The sequence below is a fragment of the Lactuca sativa genome, chromosome 8, assembly GCF_002870075.4.
Source record: "Lactuca sativa cultivar Salinas chromosome 8, Lsat_Salinas_v11, whole genome shotgun sequence".
In the NCBI taxonomy this organism is placed as follows: Eukaryota; Viridiplantae; Streptophyta; class Magnoliopsida; order Asterales; family Asteraceae; genus Lactuca; species Lactuca sativa.
Window position 1 is genome coordinate 180944750 of NC_056630.2, and position 19889 is coordinate 180964638.

The window sequence follows — 19889 nt, forward strand, 5'->3', positions numbered from 1 at the left end:
AGTTCAGGATTAACCTGGTCCTGGTGCTGCTCAGATAGCCAAGGCACCATATCGGTTGGCTCCTCCCGAGATGTAGGAGCTGTCTACGCAGCTGCAAGAGCTGCTAGACAAGGGATCTATCAGACCGAGTACTTCGCCATGGGGAACCCCGATCCTATTTGTGAAGAAGAAGGACGGGTCGTATCGGATGTGCATAGACTACCGAGAGCTGAATAAGGTAATGGTGAAGAACCGTTATCCCCTCCTGAGGAATGATGATTTGTTTGACCAACTATAGGGTGCATCTTGTTTCTCCAAGATTACTCTGTGATCGGGTTATCACCAAATGCGAGTCAGAGATGAGGATGTGTAAAAGACAACTTTTAGGACTCTCTATGGTCACTATAAGTTCGTGGTGATGTCGTTTGGGCTCACCAATGCTCCAACCACATTCATGGACCTCATGAACCACGTGTGCAAACCGATGCTGGATAGGTCTATGATAGTCTTCATTGATGATATCTTGGTCTATTCCAAGACACCGAAGCAACATGACGAGCACCTAAGGGAGGTACTGGAGACACTGAGGAGGGAGAGACTTTTTTCAAAGTTCTCCATGTGTGAGTTCTTGTTACACGAGGTGCAGTTTCTTGGGGACCTAGTCAACCAGAAGGGTATTCTGGTCGATCTGGCCAAGATAGAGGCCTGATGCAGTGGGAGATTCCAAGGTCTCCAACTGAGATTCGGAGTTTCCTGGGTCTAGCGGGTTATTACCGAAGATTTATTCAGGACTTGTCCAAGATCTTTGTTCCTTTAACTCGACTGACCAAGAAGTCGATGACCTTCCGCTAGGGGCCTGAGCAGCAGGCAACCTTCGAAACTCTCAGACAGCGGTTGTGTGAGGCACTGATCCTGACTTTGTCAGAGGGTGTGGATGACTTCGTGGTTTACTGTGACGCGTCGATTACGGGCATGAGTGCGTTATTGATGCAGCGGGGACACATGATAGTTTACGCTTCGAGGCAGCTGAAGCCTCACGAGGCTAACTATCCGACACATGATTTAGAGCTGGGGGATATGGTTTTGCCCTCAAGATTTCACGACATTACTTCTACGGGGTCCGTTGTACCATTTACAAGGACCACAAGAGTTTGAGGTACCTCATGGATCAGCCGAATCTGAACATGAGGTAGCGTCAATGGTTAGATGTGGTGAAGGATTATGACTGTGAGATCCTCTACCACTCGGGCAAGGCCAACATGGTGGCCGACGCCCTGAGCCGAAAGGCAGTAGTGGCTCCAATTCGAGACATCTATCTGAGGATAATAGTTATTAGAGAGGCACATGTTGAGGGCTTGAAGGAGGAGCGCCAGAAGTGCGAGCGGATCGTAGGCCGAGTGGCCTCGTTTGATTATGAAAATTGAGGGTTGTTGCCCCTGCATGGGAGGGTCTGGGTTCCGTACTAGGGTGGAGTATGGCAGGTTCTGATGGATGAGGCCCATAAGTCGAGGTTCTCCATCCATCCTGGGGCGACGAAGATGTATTGGGATCTTCGTCCTAGTTATTGGTGGCCCTGCATGAAGCGGGATGTAGCATGGTATGTGGAGAGGTGCTTGACCTGCAGGAAGGTCAAGGAAGAGCATCAACGACCCCACGACAAGATGCAATCGTTAGACATTCCTGTGTGGAAATGGGAAGATATCACCATGGATTTCATCACCAAACTTCCCAGGGTCGCACGTGGAGTAGATTCGATATGGGTCATCGTGGATCGGTTGAACAAGAGTGCTCATTTTATCCCGATCCAGAAGAGTGTGTCAGCTAAGAAGCTGGCCGAGATATACGTGCGCAAGATAGTGGCACGACATGGAGTGCCTGTCTCGGTGGTGTCAGACTGAGATGTCTGTTGCACTTCCAGGTTTTGGAAACGGTTTCACGAGGAGATGGGTACTCGTCTCCACTTCAGCATCGTTATCCACCCTCAGACAGACGCACAAAGTGAGAGGATGATACAGACTCTCGAGGACATGTTACACGCATGTGTTTTGGATTCCGGTGGCAGTTGGGATATGTATCTTCCGTTAGTAGAATTTTCGTATAACAATAGTTACCACGCCAGCATAGAACGACCTCCCTTCGAGATGCTCTATGGGAGGAAGTGTAAGACCCGAATCTGTTAGGGCGAGGTTGGTCAGAGAGTCATGGGGAGTACTGAGGTAGTACTCAAGACTATAGAGCGAATCCAACAGGTCCGAAGCAGGCTTCAAACTGCGTAGAGTTGGCAGAAGAGCTACGCCGACAACCGGCATTCAGACTTGGAGTTTCAGGTGGACGATATGGTCCTCCTAAAGGTGTCATCTTGGAAAGGTGTTATCCGGTTCCAGAAGCGAGGAAATATGGGCCCCAGGTACATCGGTCCTTTCAGGGTTATAGCCCGAGTAGGCAAGGTGGCGTATCGGTTGGACCTTCCAACAGAGATCAGTCAGATCCACAACACTTTCCATGCTTCCCAGTTGCGGAAGTGCTTAGTGGATGATTCAACGATTGTACCCTTAGAGGATATTCAGGTTAACGACAACTTGAACTACATTGAGAGGCCGGTCACAATTCTGGATCGCAAGACGAAAAACTTGAGGAACAATGTTGTTCAGTTAGTAAGGGTGCAGTGGCAGCACCGCAAGGGTTCTGAGTGGACTTGGGAGCCCGAGGAGGAGATGAGGGAGCACTACCCGGAGTTGTTTTCAGACGTAGCAGACTTCGAGGACAAAGTCTAAGACAAGTGGAGGAGAATTGTAACGCCTGGTTCCTGGTATGCATTTAACTCATTAATTTATTTATTATGGAAGGGTAACTCGACGATTTGGTGGCCCAAACTCGTCGAGTGGAGTGCAGAATATACACGGGGTTTAAACTATCTACTCGACGAGTCAAGAGGCCTCGACTCGGCGCGTAGATCGGCCACAGTGAAACCCTAATTTTAGGGTTTTGCACCCTATTTAAGCTCCTTAATCCCCACCCCTTGGCCTCATTTCCAGCCTCCATGTCCCAAACCCTAATCCACGAAACCCAAGAGCTTTATTTGAGAGAGTGGGCCATTTTGAGTGATCTTTGTGTGCTTTTGAAGCTTGTGGAAGAAGAAGAAGATAGAGGGATTAAGAGGGAAAGTGTAGATCCAGAAACTACACACCATTTGCTACATTTTCTAGTAATCAAGTTTCTGTCTTGGCTATTAGTTCATTAGATCTCTTCATGTCCATCTTTATGAGGGTTTTTGGTCCAAGAATGATAGCTTTTGGAGAATGATCGACCCAAGTGGGTATTCTTCCAAATCTAGGATTTAGAGGGGATGATATGACATAAAGGTGCAAACTTTATGCCATTGGAACCCCCATGCATGCCATAGAGTGTCATATTGGCCTTTTTAGCCCAAAAAGGCCATGCATGTGGAAAAAGGTGGGAACTTTACATGTCCAAGTAGTGTTAGGGGTTTAGATATGTGGTTGTAAGCTTTAGTTTGGTGTGTGGATGGCTTAAGGACCAAGTTTTAGGTCCCAAGGAATTAGGGTTTGACCTAAACCCTTTAAGAAGAGGTATTAACGGGTAAAGCTGGAAACTTTACCCTTAAAAAGACATATTCACGGTTTATGTGAAGTATGAAGTTTGGATCTGAAGTGTTGGGGCTTAATCCATTAAGATAGCCCAATCAGACAGAGGAACTCGGTGAGTCCATAGAGGGACTCAACGAGTTGAGTTGGTTTGTCCCGATTCTGTACCAGGTGGAACTCGATGAGTCTGTGAAGGGACTCGACGAGTTAGTTTGTGTTTTCACGGCCAAGAGTGGCAGAGGAACTCGGTGAGTCAAGGGATTGACTCGACGAGGTGAGTCAACTCAAATGTTGACTTTGACTTTGACCAGGCGTAAAATGGTCATTTTACCCTAAAGAGAATTATTAGGTTTTGACTAAGTGTTATTGTGATTATAATAGCCGGGGAGTCGTGGGAGAAGCTGTCAGAGATTCATCACTCTAGACTTCAACAGTCAGCTTTACGAGGTGAGTTTTCCTCCGGTAGGACAGGTCTAAGGCACCAAGGTCGGCCCGTATATGCATGTTTAGTAGCCGAGTGTGGGCGAGGCCCGTATCTCCCAGCTAGCCCAGTGTGGGCGGGGCCCGTATCTCATAGTTTAGTTTGAGTATGGAAATATGACTGATTGATAGATTTAGCTATACTTATTGTCTGTGTGATACTTGTATATATGTTTAGTAGATGAGTATGGGCGGGGCCTGTATCTCATAGTAGATGAGTGTGGGCGGGGCTCGTATCTCATAGTAGCTGAGTGTGGGCGGGGCCCGTATCTTATATCCAGCGGAGTGTGGGCGGGCCCGTATCTCCCAGTTAGTGGAGTGTGGGCAGGGCCCGTATCTCTATGAGTGTGGGCAGGGCTGGTATCTCCTAGTTGTATGGTATTTGGTATGTGGTAGTTTGGGAGACTCACTAAGCTCCGTGCTTATAGTTTTCAGTTTTGGTTTTAGGTACTTCCACTAGCAAGAGGAAGAGTTCAGGATAACTGCATGACACACACCACAGTTTATCGCCTGGGATGTTTTAGACTCTGATATTTTGATACATGATTTTGATATAGTATTTAGATATGATGTTTTGGTTGCATGACTTGTGATTTTATTATGATGTTGATGTATTATGGTTTTCTTAAATGATTTTAAAAAGAAATTTTTGGGCCGTATTTTTGGGATGTTTCAGCCAATGTAGCAACCTTCTTCAACTCAAGGATCAAAATTGCAATAATATACAAACATAGGGTTGAAATTGAAATTACCTTGACATCGGGATGTTACATATTAACATGTTATTGAATTTTTTAGTCAAGCTATGTAGAAGTTTAATTGATAGAGATGGTAACATTGAAGGTTTAATCAATCTCTAGGTAAAGTTCATGGGTCTTATGCAAGGTTGTCAAGATCAGGATCCTACATAGGATCGTTTTTGGGTTTGCAAGATCGGGATCCTAAGATCCCACAAAATAAAACATATTTTTAATTTATAATTTTAAAACTTAAAAAATATTTCAAACATTCAATTTTTCATTCAAAGGTTATAAAAACTTCAAAATATTACTCATAAGTCACAACACAAAATGATAAACTGTAAATTGATAAATGATAAAAGATATAAAGTGGTCAAAAAATTTCTTTTGAAAAAAAAATTCAAGGGAAGGTAGGATTAGATCAGATCCCGATCCTACAATCCTACCTATGATCCCACCCCAACTACGATCTGACTCGTTTTTTATATCTAGGATCGTATGATCATATGATTAGATTGCGATTTTGACAACCATGATCTTATGCTTTAATAATTTTAATAATTTTACAACTTTCTGTCTCATTTTATTGCACGTTTATGAAGAGTTGCTTTTGGTAGCAAGAGTTTTTATTTTTTTGCACATGGCTTTATTTCTATATGCTTCAGGTTTTCTTTGTGTATTTTTATCAACATTTATGGTTCCGTTAATGTATTAACTTTATTTATGAACATGTTTATGGCTTCTTTAATTTGTACTACCTCCTTCCTAAATTGATAGTCAATTTTTGACTTTTGAAGTCTTTTTTCTTCAGTTTTGACCTTAAATATTTTTGTTTTTGATAGATAATAGTTGATGCAAAATATATGAATGGATTGTATTTTAAATGTTTTTTCATTATTATAAGTTTTATCGGGTAATATATAACACAAATAAAAATATTTAAGGTCAAAGTTGAAGTAAAAAGACTTCAAAAGTCAAAAGTGGACTATCAATTTAAGACGGAGGGAGTATTTTTTTCGACATAACTAGAGAAAGCAAAAATGGAACCAACAAAAATAACAGACAAAACTGAAACTATACAACAAACTTTAAGTGAACATTTTATTTTATCAATGCATATTTTATTTAGAAATCAGTCCATCAAAATCGAACCAATTTGCAAAGTGTATAAACAATAAATCATTCATTTACAATTATATGTATTATTTAAAAGACTAATAAATACTAGTGGAAAGCTATTAGACTAATGGTATGAAACACTATATATAAATCATCTATCTTGGAGACTTGGACGTTTGTAGTTTAAATAGAACTATAAAATGTTATTATACTCTTTATTTTTCCAGTTAATATGGTAAATAAAAAAAGATTATAGACTTGTAACTTTACGCTACTTTTTCTTGTAAAATATTTTCAAATGTTTGTGTAACTACTACGTGGGATGCAAGTCAACAAGTGTAAAAAAAAGGAATTTGGTACTTTGGCTGCAAATAAAGTAATTAACGTCAAAATGCGTAACATTCATAAAATTTTAGAAAATTTAAACTTTTTAAACAACCCAAAAATCTGTTGGAATAGTGTCTAAGGCTGTAACTATATCCGGTTGTGCATGGTCCTTTTGGATTGCCTTCACCATAGCAACTTGATAGGATGATTAATTAAGAGAGAGTAAATATTATTAATATATTATGGGAATAATATAGTGAATAATATATTGTTATTTAATTAATATAAGTCATAGAATTATTTAGAATTAATTTGGTGACTTAAAGAGATTAATTAAATAAAGGGGTATAAACTGTCAATTGTTTGATAGTTAAGCTTTAGACTGTAAATCCATTTGGATAAGCTATGGACGGATTCTAGAGGCTTTAGGATAGCTCAAATCGTCCAAAGGGTTATCTAAGAATGGATTTGGATAGCCTTAAGAGAAGATTATCCAATTAGGGTTTAGGTTGTAACCCTTAAGGAGTCTACGAGTATAAATAGACCCCATGACATAGGGAATTCGACACATCTTCTAAAGCAAGGAACCTCTGGTCGAAATTCCTCCCCTCTCCTCTCTCCTAAATCATTCTTATTGCTATTGGTGTTTGTAAGCCATTAGAGGAGTGACACTTGTGACTCTAGAAGCTCCAAGACCTCAAGATCAACAAGGAACTCAAAGGTATGATTCTAGATCTGTTTCAATGTTGTTATTTAAGCTAATTAGTCATTAGAAGTCTTGGATTCAAAAGCATGTTTAGTAGAAAGCCTAGATCCAAGCATTAGGGTTTTGCATGCGCACATAGGAAAGTTCTTATGGCTAAAACCCATCAGTGGTATCAGAGCATAACTTGGTTTTCTGTAAATTGTTGCTTGATTAACTGAAACAAACCTGCAAAATTCGATTTTTGGTTTCTGAGTCATGGACTCGGCGAGTCTCAAAGTGGACTCGGCGAGTAGGCCTGACTCGGCGAGTCCATTTGTGCACTCGGCGAGTCCAGGCGTCAGGAATGGCCAGATTCGGGATTTCTTTGTGTTTATCTTATCTTAACTTACCATAAACTAATTAGATCAATATAAATTCGTTTTTGTGATAAATATAACTATTATCTTGATCTAGTTAAAGGTAATTATCAACTAATTAAATATTTAATTTCCTTATATGATAATTAATTAATTATTTTGATTATTTTAATAATTATCTTAAAAGAAATCTTGAATAAATCAAATATAGATAATTAGGATATTAATTGTTAATTGGAATTATTTGTTATTTGATCCTCCATGTTTTAAATGTTTAAAACTTGCCCTCAAGTTTTGAAATTTATATTTGTGATTAAAAGTTTTAATTTAGACAACTTAAATTTCAAAACCCTAGATTTTAAAAGGTTTAAAATACAACCCTATACTAATATGATATTACTAGAATAATATATATATGTATAACTAAATGCTAGTCTTACCGTTAGTAGGCCTCATTCACGAAGCCAATCTATAAGGTGGGTATAAGGTTGCGGCCTATAAAATGGCGCTTAATGGGTGTACACTCACACCTACCGCTTGCTTGATTGGTGGAGGGTCGTTAGCCGAACGGGTAGGATAGGGCAACCTCATCCTCTCATTAAAAGTATAATAAGAAATATAAAGTAACTACACATATTTTAAAATTCCCAATCTTAGTTACTTTAGGAAAAGTGAATTGATGCAATCCCATGAAATTACACTTTGCACACTGCTAAGAAGTTAGTGGAGTGTGTGTGGTTTACCGGCACACTAATTGGTTCTAAGCGAAGGTGGCAAAGGGTGATTCATTGTTTATCATAGTTCGATGGAGCGTGTGTGGTTTACCGGCACATCGAATAGGTGATTGTTACAATGAAGGCACCATGTGAATTTGCATGGTAATTCACACCCGCTTTGTGATCCTCGGCATCCCAGTTACAAATGAAGACCATAGTTGCTGTTAATTTGTTTTTTAGCCTCTGTTTTTATGAACATACTATTTAGTTTATTCCCATACTAAATCAAAAGCAAAGTAAAAGCTAAAGAGGAATAAAAAAACTTCATCAGTTGTAACCCCATGACTCTCATAGTTGAAGTTTAAGTTTAGACAAATCACTCACATGACATGAGTTTCTCCAAATAGCACCACACATTCAGATAACCATATGTTTCCATTTTGGTTGAATCCTCTAAATTTTTTGAACTATTTCTCCATTCGATAATTTCAGGTTGTTTTTTCCACTTGAAATCAAGATTAAGCCGCATTTCGTATGTTGATGGAATACAACCAACATAAAGCATAAAAGGACAGATGAATCACCTTCTACTGGGTTTCATTTTTATAGCTTTTTTTAAGTAATGGTAAGTAATGATTTTTTAACAACAAATGAATGACATATAACATTACCAAGTGATGCATTGAAAAAGATCAAAGCAACTATGCTGTAATATGAAAAAAAAATGAAAGTATGATGTTATAATCGAGAAATAAAATATGCTACTTAATGTTTATTGTCGTTATAAAATCATTATACACGTTTATGACCATTTAATTTTTTTTTTAGTTTACCAAATTTTGGAAAGTCAAATTCAATCAAATAGGATGCTATAATGCCTTTTAAACTACAATTGAATCAAATAGGATGCCTTACAACAAATTCTAATGAACATGTTTGAACTTGTTGTGCCTTTCTTGGAAGATCAAAGCCCAAATTGTTTATCCTACATATGAAACCAAAAAAACAAATTTACAACAATATATAAGTGTACTTTCAAACATCAATGCTTCAAAATGTATAAAATTATATCAGCACCTTAGAAAAAAAATGAAAAAATTGAACCTGAAAAGAAATCAATGCAGATTTACAAAGGCTTCATATTATCAAACAAACATAATTATAAGCGATCGGAACTCAACACATCACTTGAAACACAATTTTCTGTCAAAAATGTTCAATTTCCTAAAAAATATGGAGTAGCCCTACGTTAATTCTCAGAAAATTTTAAGAAAAACGGAGCAGAAATGAAAAACAAAAATAGAAAACTAAATATCTCAAATAAATAACTAAAACTAACCAAAACAGATTATCAAATGTTGTGCTCGGTAAAATCTCTTACTGGATCTGTTACACACACGCACATCTTGTAAACATATAAAAGGGGTTAAACACAAGAAACATCTTTATTATAAGATGTCAATGAAAGTTGCATACAAAATTGAGACTTTTGAACATTAATTACAACTGAAAACCTTTCAATTGACCATTACCTCGAACATACTGCCCATTCCTAGAAAAATTGGAAAAAGAAGAAGAAAATAAGCAATCGATGTTAGATTTCATTAAAAAATAACAAATAATTGGGAACTTACAATAATTGTATAAAGGCTAACACTGACGATTCATCTTTCACTTCTCAGTTCACACCAATCTTCTCAGTCAGTTTTCTCACACATACAATATAAAATCTGAAATTGCTTCTTGATTCTTGTACCTGGATCCAAATGTTCTGCTTTGTTCGAGTTTTTCGTGATTGTGAGAGAGTATACAAAGAAAAAGAGTAATGGTGGGGTTTTTTAAAGAAAAAGTGGCAAGGTTCTTTAGAGAAAGGGAAGAAAGAAGCTAGATATAGGGGAAGATTTGCGAGGATCGAGTGATATTTGCCGAGATGGGGGGAAATCAGTAGGGGTTAAAGGGGATGCGTCAAGGATTGAAAGCACTTGACTTTTTCAACTTTAAATAGATGGAGCCGAGGGTATTAGGGGATTCAAATTTAAAAGTAATTCCCTTGTGCTAAGAATCGGTCGATAAAAAAATGAAGTTTAGATTTACCTTTCGTGTTCACGATGAAGTTGAAGATACAGACCCTAACCTTTTGCGTTCACGATGAAGTCGAAGATACCTTTCGAGACTGCAAGGTATGAATTCAACACCACCGTATCAAAGATCGTGAAGGTGGTGGTACGTGACAAAGATGGCAGAACAGGGACGCAGATATATATATGCGGCCAAGGTGAAAAATTGATGGTGTTGTTTGGTGAAGTCGTAAGTCTAGGTTCATTTTAGAGAGAAAGAGATGATGATGGTTGGTTGCTGAAGGCAACACCATGGCGGTGGCCAGTGGGTTGTAGGCATATTAGTGTTTCAAACAAAGAAGAGAGATGGGAGAAACCAACGGGTTTTTGAAGGCAAAACAAAATCGAGACTGACAGTGTTAAAAAAATAGATGAATGACGGTGTGGTGGTGAATTTCATGGAGGAAAATGGATATGACGATTTGAATGTGTCTCCTGGTTTGAATAAGTCTTCAATACTTTAAGCAAAAAAAATTAAGGTTGATAAAGTTATGTTGACGCGTTCTAGTAAAAAAGTACGATTTTTTTTTTGAAATTTAAATCCTCTATAGGTAAGATAAAGATGCGGTTTGAATGTTTCAATATTAGTTTTACATTTGTACTTAATGCATTGTATTTTGTAATTTGTTGATAAATGTTTGTATATTCAGCTTAAAAGCTTGGACGTCTTAAATCTATTTTTAGAAATAACAAAGTTTGTATAATAAGATAGTATAGATATATAGTTTGTTAGTTCAGCTTGTTATATTTGTAGGTGGCTAACGTTCAAATAACTTGTAAAAAATATAGATTTTTACACATAAAATTACATTTAAACAGATATTTTGGAAATGTTTAGATCATTACTTGACTACTTTGAAATCCAACTCCTAAATTCGGGTTATACTCCAGGAAATATGATAAAAAAAAATTGGTTATCTTACAAAAATCCAAAAAATGTGGTTAACTTGTTTATAAAAGTCATTTTAATTAATCTCCCTTTACTTTAAGATACCATTATTCGGTTAAAAACATCCTAATCGACCAAAAAGGAGAAAAGAAACAATAAATGATCAAACACAATGATGATGTAGGGACTTATGTTTTATTCATCCGAAAAGGAAAATACAATCGGGTACATACGAACAAGAACAATAAATGATCAAAGTCCCTGACATGTGCACAACTCATGGACAAAACTGCAAATAAATAAATACACGACTTTCGTTTGGTCAAAATCTTCCAAGAAAAAGACGCCAACCAGAATCTCCAAACGTCAACGACAAAACAACAAGTTCCTCTGCCTCTTAGATAATCCAAAGATGAAATTCCCCTTCGAAATATTCTCTTTACTTTTCTGATTTCTCTGTGTTTTTGCTCTTTTCCAGTTATTTGCTCTTTTGTTTTTGGTATCATTTACCACACCCCAGTTACACGTCCATTTACAGTTATCGATGATTTGAAAAGCCCAGCAAAAACAGTCTAAAATCTGAAAACACAAAACGGAAGATCTCTCTCTCTTTCTTCTTTTTGAATATTCATGGAACAGCTAATCAACTTTATCATTCGACCACCCAGGTTTGCTTTTTATCGACTCTTTCACTTCAAATCTGATGTGGGTTTTGTCAAAATTTCGTTGATTTGATGATCTTCTGTTAATAAATTTTGGGTTTTTCGGATTGTAGAGAATCGTGGTTTTAATAGCTCCAGTTGAATAATCAGCTTAACATACGTTTAAGCTGAATTTCAATGTTCCGAGCTTCAATTACTAGTTTTCATTAGGGTTTAATAACAACTCTCTGTTAATTGAAATGAAGATTTTTGTTCGTTTCTTTAACATTGAGGATTTATGTAGTGAAATCTCTTTTTTCGGTTGCAGAGCTGAGTATAACCCGAAGAATGATTTACTTGATCCAGAGTTCATGCTTAAAGGAAAATGGTATCAACGGAAAGATTTGGAGGTATGTATGATTTAGGCCCATTTGTTTCATAGGATAGAAATAGCTTCCTACTTTCATACTATTTGTTTCTTAAAACATGTTACTTCAATTCTGTCTTATTATACATGACAAAAATCAATCTCATTGTAGCGATATCATTCAAATACAAAGCAAATTTCATTTCTATAATTGTTTAACGTTATTTTCAGGTTATAAATAGCAAAGGCGATGTTCTTCAGTGTAGTCATTACATGCCAACTGTTCTCCCTGAAGGAAAGCCTCTGCCTTGTGTTATATACTGCCATGGCAACAGGTTAGTTAGTATATATATGTCGCCTCTTAGACACATTTGATATTAATGCTCAAATGTAACATTTGTATCTTTTGAGATTTTTGTCCTTTTTTACTTATTCAATTTTATTTTTATGTACTTATTTGGTTATATTATATCATTTATATCAGTGGGAGTCGTGCAGATGCTAGTGAAGCAGCTATAATATTATTGCCATCAAATATTACAGTTTTCACCCTCGACTTTTCTGGATCTGGACTCTCTGAAGGAGAGCATGTCAGTCTAGGGTGGTATGAGGTAAGTTTTGCTTCTTTCACAAGGGTAAAATCGTCCTTTACTCCCATTCAGACAGATAGACAGACAAGACAGACAGACAAACGGTTGAATCAGTCCAAAAAAGTACAAACAAACATCGTTTTTAGTTAACATATCTATCCATACAGCACTTAATGGAAAAGAAAAATAAGAAACATACACTTTAGATACTTAAATTAAACCTTTTAAATATATAATCAAATCAATTTTTTTATTTGGGTATTTTCAGAAGCAAGATTTGAAAGCTGTGGTAGATCATTTGAGGGCTGATGGAAATGTTTCATTGATAGGCCTTTGGGGTCGATCTATGGGTGCTGTGACTAGGTATTTTAATTTTTTATATTCTTAAAGTTTTTTTTTTATAAATATTTTTTGCAGTGTATCGAGGTAGATATAACATTTAGCTTGACCTTGTCTTGTTTATAGAATATATGCAGACCATTTTTTCATTAGATTTGAATATTTTAACGATTTAATGTAACAAACTATTATTTTTTACAATCTAATGAATTAGCTTACATTTTTTCTTGTTACAACATTGTATGTTAAACAATCTACCCTATTATAGCAATATTTATTGCTTCCTAGGTGGATTTTTCAAAGTATAATGTTGTAATAAGAAAAAAAATTTGAAATTACATTGCTATAATTGTATAAAGTTATTCACAAATAAATGAAAGTACACATTGCTGTTTCTTTCATTTAGCCCTAGTAAACTTTTTTATTAGGTTTTTATTATTGTTATTAAAATACTCATCTTCCTGTTTTAAGTTATTGACTTAAAATGTTCATCTTTTTCAGCCTCATGTATGGATCTGAGGACCCTTCAATTGCAGGAATGGTTCTTGATAGTCCTTTTTCTGATTTAGTTGATTTAATGATGGAACTTGTGGATACCTACAAATATCGTCTCCCCAAGTTTACTGTATGGAAGCTTACTAAAAATATATAACAGTTTTGAGTTTTTAATTTGATTTTCTTTTATTTTTATTTATTCAATTATTTTTTTCAGATTAAGTTTGCTATCCAGTACATGCGGAAGGCTATTCTAAAAAAGGCAAAATTTGACATTGTGGAGTTGAACACCATAAAGGTTTGTTTTATTATTAAGGCTACATTTGTTACACACGAGGAGGGCATTCACGTCTTTTTCACAGGTCTGTTTTTTGTTGTCATTTTAGGTTGCCAAGTCTTCCTTTGTTCCGGTTCTTTTTGGTCATGCAGTTGATGATGACTTTATACAACCACATCACTCCGATCGTATTTATGAGGCTTACATGGTATATTACACACACACACACAAACACTATATTGTGGCTATTTCAAATTGATACAATAAGAATTCATTTTATTATTACAAAAATGGCAACATGCGGTTTATTTTGTTACATTTTGCAGGGTGACAAAAATATCATCAAATTTGAGGGTGATCACAACTCTCCACGTCCTCAATTCTATTTTGATTCTATTAACATATTTTTCCACAATGTCTTGCAACCTCCCGAAGATGAAGTTAGGAGAAGCTTGATTGACACGTCACTAAGTTACTTAGACAAGGTATAAATATACTTAAATTATGCATTAATCAATATATTTCCTATATAATATTCAAATCATATTTCTTTTTTAATTTCCCCCTAGGAATTTGACATGAGCGAGGATGAGGACAATCTTATATTTGCACCTCAAGGCATGCCATTTCTAATTTTTATTTTTATTTTATTTTATAGGAGTTGGTTTGGTATAATATTCTTTGAACCCCATTTGTTACACTGGTAGGACATGACAAGACAAGACAAGACAAGACAAGACAAGACATGACATGACATGACATGACATGACATGACATGACATGACATGACATGACAGTAGTAGGGCTATTTTTGATGATGAGGGCATTGATGTCCTTTTTATAGTTAAGATGGTCCCACCTTTTTGGGTGGAACAAAAAATGCAAATTTTGTCCTGTTGACATTATTCTGACAGTCTTAGTTCTAGTGCATGACAAATGCAGTGCAACCTGTTGTGCTCTGTCTTATGTAACAAGTGGAGCCCTAAGGATCCTTTCCTTATATTTGTTTAATAATTGCATATTCAGCATCAAGTAGCACCGAAGAAGTCATTGACCAAGTTCGTCATAAAAGACCAATGAGCAAGATAGAGGTGCCTTGTGAAATGTCATCAACGTATAAACAATGTAACGTAGAGGTATCTTTCTTGTTTCTAGTTAAATCATATTTCTATCTCACTTCATCTTTACAACAAAACTAGAAGAATTTGTGGGTATAAGTTTCAATTTTTTGTTTTTTTATGACAATGGAGATATTGATACTTACTACTAAATATCATTGTATGTGCAGGAAGAAGAAAGTACAAAGGGGGGTGTTTCATCATTGTCAAAAATGATTAATTTTGAGTTTTGTAACGGATCTTCTTACGAACATGATGACCTCACGTCAATAGATGATGATGAATATGTTGAGTATCCACTTCATAATGTTGACGATATTCCATGCAACAAAGAGGAAGAAGAAAGGGTATGTATATGTCTTGTCATGTTTTGTCCTATGTGTATATGCATTTTACGTCTTTTGCGCAGACAGATGGATCCAATGCAAATCCGCCTCCCACCTTTTTGGTGGGATAAATATTATAGCTTTTGTCCCATTTATATCGGTTTGATTCCAATGCATGTCAAACAATGCACAATTTGTTTTGTCATGTCTTGTCCTGAATATCAATTCTTTTATCACAGTACAATGCAGGCCAAACACAGTGCTGAGCTGTCATGTTTTGTCCTATGTGTATATGCATTTTACAAATTCTAACCATATATTGGTTTCATCTTGCTAAAAAACTTTAGATGCTCATGGAAGCTGTACTACTTTCTTTAAACCAAGATGCAACTCCTTTAGGTGATCAACAGCCTATAGATCCAACGGCTTGTAGAAGTGATGAGTCACCTTCTGAGGTAAAGTCTCGGTGCAATGCCACGTCATCACCATCAAATGCAACTGCGTCTGTGGAAGATTCTGGAAGTAACAGTAGAACTTCTGCTGGTACTATCGCCGCCAGCTCATCTGATGACATGGCTGATGGGATAAAAGCCACAGTGACAGTTGTGAAAAGTCCGTCTATTAGCATAATGGACAGTTTCTTACGTGGTTGGGATTTAAACTTTTTCAAAACCAGATAATCATATGTTATTATTGATTAATTTTGTGGCTTTTGATTTCCTACATATTGTATATTAGGTGTTAACTTTGGTTCTTTTTTGATTGTATGGAAACAAAATATCGTTTGTGTTTCTTGCGTCTAATTTCTTGATCTTACAGGATATAACATAACATATTGTATTGTTTTTGGCGTACATTGAACAGGAAAATGAGACTAATAATGGTGTCGAGACTCTAAATAAATACAAAACTAATTAGTATAATGATCAAAGGTGACTTCATACCAAAAGGATCTATTTAGTAATAATCATTGTTCGCTAAAAGTAATTACCGTCTTAATAAGAAAAAAAAAGGAATATTGTTGGTGGGTAAATTGATGTCCTTTGGCAAGTAAATTAGCTTTTAACTGTAAGAATTTGTAACAAGACAGCTAGGCTTGGTATGTGCAATTGTGTGATGTATATAGTTTTAATAAATTTATGTACAATTCTAAGAAACCTAAAAGCACTAACTATTTAATTATCTTTAGCAATAAATCTAGAACTCGATAGTAATCATAGATAGAATTTTTCTTATTACTTCATACCCAAGCATAAAACATGAGAGGTATTATAAGGGAGTACAAGATTATAAAGATGGTAAACAGGCTAAATAAAAGGAAAAAATAAAGCAAATAAAATATAAAAGATATCTTATGATATGGTTTCCAACTAGAAGGAATTTAGGGTTTAGGGTTTAGGGTTGTTTTGCTTATTTGCTTAATATAGCATCCTATTTTAATTTTTTTAAATGTAATTCTTAAAAAATATAAAGATGAAACTACCAAACCATAAAGAAATGTCCATTTTTTTCAAACCTGCTGGCCAATATATTACTGAAACGGGCAGAATAGTCTTTTTGTCTGTTATTATCCTTGTCCTAATCCCTAAAAAAAATCATGTAATATATTAACTACTATTATATTGTCTAGACCAAAATTTATAAAAGTGATGGTGTTTTAGTAAACTAAAAAGTCAATATTTTGATAGAAAAGAAAATAAAAACCCATCACTGAACGGTTCATAAACGATTAATCTATTGATAACAAATTCTAACAACTTGCTAGAACAACTTTTAAAAAAAAACACAAATGATTATCCTACCACATACCTTTCAACACACACTAACAATATTTCCCCTGCGGCCGATGGTTTTGTTGCGAGAAAAATAATTTACGGGAAGCAAGGCAGCAAGTCAGGCAATCCATAATACTAACAATCATTTATGTGGGTGAAAAATCAAAATTATAACAGAAGTATGATGCTGTTTCTTGCATATAATCCTTAAGTTATTTTCCTAAAAAATAAGATATAAAAAAATTAAATTCAATAATTTCATTTGCAAATCATCCATGGAACGAAAACAATATAGATACAATAAAAGGAAGCAAGGGCAATGGTCGGCTGAAATTGTTATAAACGCGCAGTAAGGTTTTTTATATATTAAGCAGAACTATTGTATATAATTTTATAAGTAATATTATATGAAAGTCTAACATTTTCAATACATATACTTCTTCATGAAGGTCCCATTTGTCCTGTTCCCACCAATTTTAACACAGAAACTAAAGCATCAAGCTTCTCAGGTGTAAAGCTCCCTTGCTTTATAAATTGCATTTCCTACATAAGTTTGTAGGATATATGTATACATATTGTTAGGAAATATGTAGAGAAATTTTTAGATATGGTTTTGGTAAGGTGATCATGGTTTATGCATATTACCTTTTTGAGGGCATATTAGTCTTCAAATAAACAAACATATTATGATAAGAGAATGTAAACTTTGAAAGCTAAATTTGCAAATGGATGATAAATTTTAGTTGGTGGAGAAAGATGGCTGAAATTGATAAGAATACTTTACCATTTATTGATTTCAAACCCAGATTTTAAATAGTCGTTTTAACAAACACCTGGTGCGCTTCGTCCATTTCTTCAAACTTCTCTAATAATCATGAACACACACAGCTGTTCCTGCAACCTCATCCCGTCAAACACCTGAAAAACGAAACAAAATCCAGTGTTTTTTGAAAGCTAGAAAAGAAAGAAAATGAATAATCGAAAACGAACCTTAAATTGATTCCCAGAGAAAGAACGGAAACTGATAGGAGAAGCAGTGAAGGAAACGTAGAACCGTTAAGAAAAGAGGAAATCGATGATGTCGTCGGCGCCCTGATCCAAAGAACCACCACCAAACGGTCTCTGACTGCTGCTCCTTCAGCAGTCGTCGATCACCAGCAACAGCTCCAACGTCAGTCACAATGATGATCGTCAACCGTCGACCGCCTTCAATATTGGCGACGTAACAAATCTGCCCGGGTGGGAACCGAACACCCCGCTGCTCCGAAGAGAGAAAAGAAAGGAAGTCGGAGGAAATGAGAGACGAGTTTTATTAAAAGAGGAAGCCTAAGGAAATGAAAGGAAACTTTCCTCTTATCTTTCCTCCAAATTGGGAGGATTTGAAAAAAAAAACAAAATGTTTAACTTTCCTTCCATTTCTTTCTGACTCGGGAGCACAAATGACAATTTCTTTTTTCTTTCTTTTCTCTTCTTTTCTCTCCTTACTTTCTTTTCTCTTCTCTTATTTTCTTTGCTATAACTCAGGAGCGGGGTGGAAGGGTTTCGAGGGAAGGAGAAGACGGTGGAGAATGGATTTAATCCATATGTATGGCGGTGACACAGATGATTGGCTGAGAAAACGGTGGAGGAAGCAGATGTAAAACACGTGTGGTGTAGGGAGCAAAATGCTAACTTATAAAATACGTGTACCCAAATTCTGAAGATCAAAAAGTATATAAAAAATGTTCAAGGAGTTAAGTGTAAAATTCAAAAAAATTACGTGGCAATTGTGGTAAACCGGCAGAAACTTGTGGCCAAAGTCCAAATAACAATAGATTCCTGTTCCCCAACCCTCTTGTGAATTAATATATATATATATATATATATATATATATATATATATATATATATATATATATATATATATATATATATATATATATATATATATATATATATATATATATAATACTCCCCCTCAAGATGGAGGATGGAGGTTCCTAATGCCCATCTTGCCAAGAAGGAACTTAAGTCGGGGTGTGCCAAAACCTTTTGTGAATAAATCTACAATCTGTAGCTTGCTATCAATGGGCATATGTAGAATCTCTTTGGACTCAACTCTTTCACCAACAAAGAAACAATCTATTTCAACATGTTTTGTCCTTTCATGGAACACTGGGTTATTGGCAATGTGTCAAGTAGCCTGGTTATCATAGAATAGAGGAATAGAGGAGTTGGAGTGTCTACGACAATTCCAAAATCCTACAACCATCGAACCCATAATATTTTGCTAACAATAGAAACCATAACTCTATATTTAACTTCTGCAGAGGATCGGGAGACAACTGATTGCTTCTTTGTTTTCCAAGAAATGGGAACACCTCCAAGCATAAGCAAGTAACCCGTCCTCGAGTGTCTCGTATAAGGACATCCAAGCTAGTCTGAGTCGCAAAAAGCAGTAAGAATCGGATCTGTGGCTCGAGAAAATAGAATTCCTTGTCTTAGTGTACCCTTTAAGTATCTCAATACGCGATTGACAGCTTCCGTATGATTACGTCTTGGGTCAATGACAAACTGGCATAAAATATTGACAACATAATTAATATCGGGGCGAATGGCTTGGAGATAAAGTAAACATCCAATGAGCCGACGATATTGACCGGCATCAACTTGGGCTTCATTTTCTCCTTTGTCAAGGTGTAAGTTTTGCTCAATGGGAAAGAACTTGGCTTGCATCCCATCATTCCACTATCCTCAAGAATGTAAAGGATGTATTTTCTTTGACTTATAACCAACCCATCATCAGTCTTCACAACTTCAATGCTAAGAAATTACTTTATATGATCAAGATCTTTAATGCTGAATATATCATCAAGCAGTTTTGATATCTTGAACTCGTGAAAAATCATTTCCAACTATAATGACATCATCTACGTAGATTAAAATTA

At 36.0% G+C, this 19889-nt stretch overlaps 1 protein-coding gene and 1 long non-coding RNA gene across 3 annotated transcripts; one reads left to right on the forward strand and one right to left on the reverse strand.

The window, feature by feature from the left end:
- The first annotated feature begins 11290 nt into the window (after positions 1 to 11290).
- Positions 11291 to 15978, forward strand: LOC111881778 (uncharacterized). The gene is made up of 13 exons (XM_023878173.3): positions 11291 to 11702; positions 12004 to 12085; positions 12274 to 12377; positions 12527 to 12653; positions 12901 to 12995; positions 13473 to 13596; positions 13684 to 13764; positions 13853 to 13951; positions 14070 to 14228; positions 14313 to 14361; positions 14770 to 14879; positions 15032 to 15208; positions 15535 to 15978. Exons 1-13 carry the CDS (start codon positions 11665 to 11667, stop codon positions 15865 to 15867), a joined length of 1578 nt encoding a protein of 525 aa, XP_023733941.1. The 5' UTR covers positions 11291 to 11664; the 3' UTR covers positions 15868 to 15978.
- A 1317-nt stretch (positions 15979 to 17295) lies between these two features.
- LOC111881779 (uncharacterized) lies at positions 17296 to 18304 on the reverse strand. 2 transcript variants are annotated; one of them, XR_002846930.3, is made up of 3 exons: positions 17953 to 18284; positions 17747 to 17880; positions 17296 to 17505 (listed from the first exon to the last, which is right to left on the reverse strand). It is a non-coding gene; the product is annotated as an uncharacterized LOC111881779 (long non-coding RNA). The 2 variants fall into 2 exon arrangements; XR_006185493.2 differs by lacking the exon at positions 17296 to 17505 and having other exon boundaries at positions 17647 to 17880; positions 17953 to 18304.
- Between the last annotated feature and the right edge of the window lie 1585 nt (positions 18305 to 19889).

Excerpts from the sequence above, each read along its gene's own strand:
- LOC111881778 (XM_023878173.3), top strand. The coding sequence starts at position 11,665 with ATGGAACAGCTAATCAACTTTATCATTCGACCACCCAG. Across the intron at positions 12,378-12,526 it reads ATATACTGCCATGGCAACAG|TGGGAGTCGTGCAGATGCTA; the intron begins GTTAGTTAGTAT and ends CATTTATATCAG. Across the intron at positions 12,654-12,900 it reads TCAGTCTAGGGTGGTATGAG|AAGCAAGATTTGAAAGCTGT; the intron begins GTAAGTTTTGCT and ends GGGTATTTTCAG.